Source organism: Astatotilapia calliptera, chromosome 3 (genome assembly GCF_964374335.1).
Source record: "Astatotilapia calliptera chromosome 3, fAstCal68.1, whole genome shotgun sequence".
Taxonomy (NCBI): Eukaryota; Metazoa; Chordata; class Actinopteri; order Cichliformes; family Cichlidae; genus Astatotilapia; species Astatotilapia calliptera.
In genome coordinates, this window is record NC_137424.1 from 11,872,699 (window position 1) to 11,879,137 (window position 6,439).

Genomic DNA, 6,439 nt, shown 5'->3' on the forward strand with positions numbered 1-6,439 from the left:
TTAGCTCCAAAGAGCTGGCTAAACGATGGGGCATGTTCAGAATCTTCCTGAAGTTTAACAATTTCCCAAAAAGCTACACAAAGTGAATTTCCATATAAGACAAGAAGGAAAGAACAGGGTGTGACGTGGAAGGGGCACTCTGGCAAACAAATTACTGCTTTTATTAAGTTACAAAACTCGCAGTCTTGTTCACGAGTGATCGGAGAAGGGAACAGGAGATCGACAGATGGATTGGTGCTGCGGCTGCAGACTCTTTACCAGTCCCTCTTTACCAGTCGATTTACGTCCTTACCCTCTGTCACAACGGGACTGAACGGACTCACGCGTAGGCTCTGAGTAGGGAACAATAAAGGTTTTTTTTATTTACAGAAGCACCAGGTGATCTATTTACACAGTGGGGAAAAGACGGGTTCCGGGAATCCACACACGAACAGGAGGGGGGAAAGACACTTGCAGTCCACACACGCTCCAAAGTCCTCACTCCATCCACGCTCCATGCTCCTCTTCCCACTCCACAAGAAGCACAAAAGCTCGCTCCAATCCTCACACACTTGATCGCTCAGGTAACACAGGGGCAGGTCCAGGGAAATCTATTCACAGAGATGCAAAAGGTTACTGTAAGAAGAGGGCAAGGGCATGAGCCCACAGATGAGCTCCGCCCAGGCAGTGAGAGAAGGAGGGAGGGAGAGAGCGGGGACAAAATCAAAACAAAGAAACACATGTAGCCACACTGAGGCGACCGGGTAGACACAGGGACCCTGACACCCTCGCCTTTTTCACAAATGTCATGTATGAAAATCTATAATAACTCCAGTTATACGGATATCAATATCCTCATAAGTGAGGATATTGATAAAACTGATTTGAACTTTTACTGATTTCTGTTTAGATATAAATTGATTCAAAGTGGTCAGATATGCAGATTCTGACCTTTCCTCTGGCAAATATATAAACTCACTGAAAACAGTTTGACTTTTCAGAGAGTTTCCTATCTATCTGTATTTTTACTTTAATAGTTAAGCACGATTAACATTTAGGAAACAAAAATAAACAAGTTAATAAATGAAATGAAATAATACTGATTTATATATTCACTCTGTTTACTTTTTCGATATAGAAATACAATGAAGACTTCCATTTTCCTGCTGGTGGCGCTCTCTGGCACTGTGCTCTGCATGACTAACGGACGTGTTCAGAAATTCGAAAACCAGCATATCATCAACATGATCCCACAAGGGGGATGTGATGATCTGATAGCAAACAGAGATAATAATGGTAATTGTAAGCGCAAGAATACCTTTATCATTGGTGACTTTAATCAAGTTAGAACAATTTGTGATCCAAGCAATCGTATCAATGCAAATAGAAATCTTTATAAAAGCCCCACAGACGTGCACATTCTGTATTGTAAACTGCTGGGACAAACAACGATACCCATTGTACACACAGATACAGATGAAAAGGCGTATTGTAATTGCATGTGATAAAATCAATATGTGGCGGAGGCGTGGCCCCGGGCGCAGCTGCAGGGGAGGAGTGCAGCAGAAGGCTCAACAGGGCGGCGCTGCGAGGCCGGTAAGAACAGCTGATGGTGTTTATGTACTGATGATGGTCTCCCTCCGCTGTTTTTATAGTGAGACGGGGAGGGGCGGCCAGAGGAGAGATCAGCTGGGCTCGTGAGCTGTCAGACTGTACGACTGAGTCAGCTGTCAAAACTCAAAACTCAAAGCTTCAATAAATGTGGAAGTTGGCAGTACATACCTGTGTGTGCGTGTGTCTGTGCCTGGTGTATTCCACAAGTGGTGCCGAAACCCAGGAAAGTGCCGGTGGGGAAATGTCCGACCCACAGGCCGCGCCACCCGCCCAGCCTCTGCAATTCTTGGCGCAGATGCTGGCGGAGATGGCGACGATGAGCCGGGATCAGGCGGCCGACCAGCGTGCCCACCTGGCCGCGCTGCGGGAGCAGACGGACCGGCAGACGCAAGTTCTGGAGCGGCTGGTCGGGGCCGCTGCCACGCCGAAGCCCTCGCCACTGTCGGTGGCGGTGCCCCGGATGGGGGACGGGGACGACCCACAGGTTTTTTTGGAGACCTTCCGTGCCACGGCGGAGGCTTGCCAATGGCCGCGGGAGGAGTGGGCTCCGCGGCTGCTCCCCCTGCTGTCCGGGGAGGCACAAACAGCGGCCCTGAGTCTGCCTCCGGCGTCGAGGAGCAGCTTCGCGGACGTGAGCCGGGCGGTGGTGGACAGGCTAGGGCTCACCGCCGAAGACCACCGCCGGCGGTTCCGGGCCTGTCGGCTGGCTACAACGGACCGACCATTCGCCTGGGCCCGGCAGCTGCGCGACGCGGCGGTGCGCTGGCTGCAACCGGGGGCATCGGAGGGCGAGACGAAGCTGGTGGACAAGGTGGTGCTGGAGCAGTTCACGGAGGGGTTGCCAGCGGAGACGGCGAGATGGGTCCGGTGCCACCGGCCCGCCAGCTTGGAGGTAGCAGTGACGCTGGCGGAGGACCACCTTGCCGCTGGAGCAGGGGAACCCGGGGACGCCGGACGGAGGCCGAACAAACAGGCCCCAGTGCCGGCCCCGAGGCGCCGTGTGCCGGCACCAGGGCAGGCCGAGCGGCTGCCGGCGCTGAGCCCCACTAACCCTTTCGCGGCGTTGATGCCGTCCAGGGGAGCCGAGCCAAGTGGAGCCGCCCCCGAGCCACGGAGAGCAGCACAGACGCCGGGGCCGGAGTGTTGGAAGTGCGGGCAGCCGGGGCACCTGAGGAGGGATTGTCCGCTTATGGAAGTGGGGCAGGTGTTCCGCGTTGCTGGCGCCCCAGCACCCTCCCCCGGTCCAGGAGGGACATACAGTATTCCGGTAAGGACTCGAGGGGGTATACGCCAGGCGTTGGTGGACACGGGCTGCACGCAGACCCTCGTACACCAAAGCTTGGTTCGCCCCGGGGCATTGCTGGAGGCAGAATGGGTGGAGGTGAGGTGTGTGCATGGTGACGTTCACAGGTATCCCATAGTGCCGCTGTTATTAAAGTATAAGGGCAAAATGCATAGAGTAACGGCGGCGGTTAGCCCGCGCCTGTCGCACCCCCTGATTCTGGGTACCAATTGGCCGGGGTTTCATCAGCTATTGGGGCGGTACGCGGGGGTGCGATCACGACCGGAAGCGGGGTGTAGCGCGTGCGCGGCATTCAGCGGTGACGCGGGGTCGTCCGACACCGACTCCGGGGGGGAGGAGCCGGCGGGTCCCTCACGGGACGTCCCGCCGGCCCCGGAAGTGTCCCCCATGGGTGATTTCCCACTGGAGCAGTCTCGTGACGGCACCCTACGCTCAGCCTTTGACCAAGTGATGGCTATTGATGGTCACGTGGTGCGCCCTGAGGCCGCGCAGACCTACCCGCGTTTCGTCTTATTAAACGACCGGTTATATCGAGTGAGTCGTGACACTCAGACCGAGGAAACACACACCCAGTTGTTGGTGCCGCAGGGCCACCGGGAAACGCTTTTCCAGGCGGCCCACTATAACCCCATGGCAGGGCATATGGGCTACGAGAAAACTCTGGAGCGAATAACGGCCCGATTTTATTGGCCGGGCATCCGAGCGGATGTGCGCCGCTGGTGCGCGTCCTGCCCGGACTGCCAACTTGTTAACCAGCCGGCCATACCGAAGGCGCCGCTGCGCCCTCTCCCCCTCATTGAGGTCCCGTTTGAGCGCATCGGCATGGACCTCATCGGGCCGTTTCACCGGAGTGCACGCGGCTACCGCTTTGTGTTAGTCCTGGTGGATTACGCAACGCGGTACCCGGAAGCAGTTCCGCTGCGCACCATCTCTGCAAAGAGTGTGGCGCAGGCACTGTTTCAGGTCATCTCCCGAGTCGGAATCCCGAAAGAGATACTGACTGACCAGGGCACGTCGTTTATGTCTCGTACACTGCGGGAACTGTATGAATTACTGGGCATTAAATCTATTCGGACCAGCGTCTACCACCCTCAGACTGACGGGCTGGTGGAGCGGCTGAATAAGACTTTAAAGTCCATGATTCGGAAGTTCATTAACGAGGATGAACGCAATTGGGATCACTGGCTAGACCCTCTGTTATTCGCAGTGCGGGAGGTGCCCCAGGCCTCCACGGGATTTTCTCCCTTTGAACTGCTGTTCGGCAGGAGGCCACGTGGGGTGCTCGACCTGATTAAAGAAAGCTGGGAGGACGGTCCGAGCCCCGCCAAAAATGAGATTCAGTACGTGTTGGACCTGAGAGCAAAACTCCACACTTTGGGGAGGTTGTCACGGGAGAATTTGCTCCAGGCTCAGCAGCGTCAGCAACGCCTGTATGACAGAGGGGCTAGACTCAGGCAATTCTCACCGGGAGATAAAGTGCTTGTGTTACTCCCTACTTCCAGCTCGAAGTTGCTCGCCAAGTGGCAAGGACCCTTTGTGGTCACACGGCGAGTCGGGGACGTGGACTATGAGGTCGCTCGGTCGGACAGGGGAGGAGCCACGCAGATTTATCACCTCAATCTCCTCAAACAGTGGAGAGAGGCTGAAACCGCTTCTCTGGTGAGCCTGGTGAAGGAGAGAGATGAGTTGGGGCCTGAGGTGCCAAATTCTATCATTCCCGCCTCCCTCCCTTGTGATGACCATCTCACACAGGCCCAGAGAGCGGATGTTGTCGCGTTGCAACAGCGTTTTGCGGACGTGTTCTCCCCCCTGCCCGGCCGGACGTCCCTCATCGAGCACCATTTCGTGACGCAGCCTGGCGTGACGGTGCGTTCACGGCCCTACAGGCTCCCGGAGCACAAGCGAAAAATCGTGCAGAGGGAATTGGCGGAAATGCTGAGGATGGGAGTAATAGAAGAGTCGCACAGCGCCTGGTGTAGCCCCATCGTTCTGGTGGCGAAGAAGGATGGGTCTATACGGTTCTTCGTCGACTATCGCAGGGTGAACGAAGTGTCACGCTTTGATGCCTACCCCATGCCTCGGGTCGACGAGCTCCTGGACCGGTTAGGCACGGCCCGCTTTTTCACGACACTGGACTTAACCAAGGGCTATTGGCAGATTCCCTTGTCTGCCGAGGCCAGGGAGAAAACGGCCTTCTCCACTCCGTACGGTTTGTACCAGTTCGTGACACTTCCGTTCGGCCTGTTCGGGGCCCCGGCCACTTTCCAGCGTCTCATGGACCGGGTACTGCGTCCGCACGCAGCGTATGCTGCCGCCTACCTGGATGACGTGATCATCCACAGCGACACCTGGGCGGAGCATGTGCTGCGGGTGGCCGCGGTCCTGGAGTCCCTGAGGGGGGCGGGGCTCACGGCCAATCCGAAGAAGTGCGCGGTTGGACGGAGGGAGGTGCAGTATCTGGGGTACCACCTGGGGGGCGGGCAGGTGCGTCCACAGGTGGAGAAGACGGCGGCTATCGCATCCTGCCCGCGCCCCAGGACGAAAAAGGAGGTGAGACGGTTCTTGGGGTTGGCGGGTTACTATCGTCGCTTTGTGCCGGGGTTTGCGCAGCTAACCAGCCCCCTGACCGATCTCACTCGAAAGGGTGCCCCGGATCTGGTCCAGTGGACGGGGCCGTGCCAGGCGGCGTTTGTGCAGGTGAAAAAGGCTCTCTGTGGGGAGCCGCTGCTTCACACTCCTAACTTTTCCCTCCCTTTTGTTCTGCAGACTGACGCCTCGGACAGAGGGCTGGGAGCCGTTTTGTCCCAGCAGGTGAGGGGGGCTGACCGCCCTGTCCTGTACATCAGCCGGAAGCTAGCGGAGCGCGAGCGCCGGTACAGCACCGTGGAGAAGGAGTGCCTGGCCATCCGGTGGGCGGTCGGCTCCCTGCGCTATTACCTCCTGGGACGCTCATTCACCCTCTGTTCGGACCACGCCCCGCTGCAGTGGCTCCACCGCATGAAGGATGCCAACGCCCGGATCACCCGGTGGTATCTGGCGTTGCAGCCCTTTAAGTTCAAGGTGATCCATAGGCCGGGGGCGCAGATGGCGGTGGCCGATTTTCTCTCTCGCTCGCGGGGGGGAGTTGGCTCGGCCGGACGGCTCCCCGGCCTCGAACGGGCGGTGGGGGTGTGTGGCGGAGGCGTGGCCCCGGGCGCAGCTGCAGGGGAGGAGTGCAGCAGAAGGCTCAACAGGGCGGCGCTGCGAGGCCGGTAAGAACAGCTGATGGTGTTTATGTACTGATGATGGTCTCCCTCCGCTGTTTTTATAGTGAGACGGGGAGGGGCGGCCAGAGGAGAGATCAGCTGGGCTCGTGAGCTGTCAGACTGTACGACTGAGTCAGCTGTCAAAACTCAAAACTCAAAGCTTCAATAAATGTGGAAGTTGGCAGTACATACCTGTGTGTGCGTGTGTCTGTGCCTGGTGTATTCCACACAATACTTTCCTTCAGCCTGTGCACTTTGAATGTTGCTCTTGAGTTGAGAGATGCTGTGAGCTTGCTGC

The 6,439-nt window shown here is 57.3% G+C and overlaps 1 protein-coding gene across 1 annotated transcript; it reads left to right on the forward strand.

The window, feature by feature from the left end:
• Positions 1-1,492: 1,492 nt before the first annotated feature.
• Positions 1,493-6,189, forward strand: LOC145425159 (uncharacterized). Its single transcript, XM_080298125.1, has 2 exons — positions 1,493-2,860; positions 5,663-6,189. Exons 1-2 carry the CDS (start codon positions 1,739-1,741, stop codon positions 6,149-6,151), a joined length of 1,611 nt encoding a protein of 536 aa, XP_080154251.1. The 5' UTR covers positions 1,493-1,738; the 3' UTR covers positions 6,152-6,189.
• Positions 6,190-6,439: the final 250 nt, after the last annotated feature.

Bases quoted from the DNA above. Each gene is read 5' to 3' on its own strand.
- LOC145425159 (XM_080298125.1), top strand. From the start codon at position 1,739: ATGTGGAAGTTGGCAGTACATACCTGTGTGTGCGTGTGTCTGTGCCTG. The intron at 2,861-5,662 runs GTAAGGACTCGA...TTTGTTCTGCAG, and splicing joins GAGGGACATACAGTATTCCG to ACTGACGCCTCGGACAGAGG.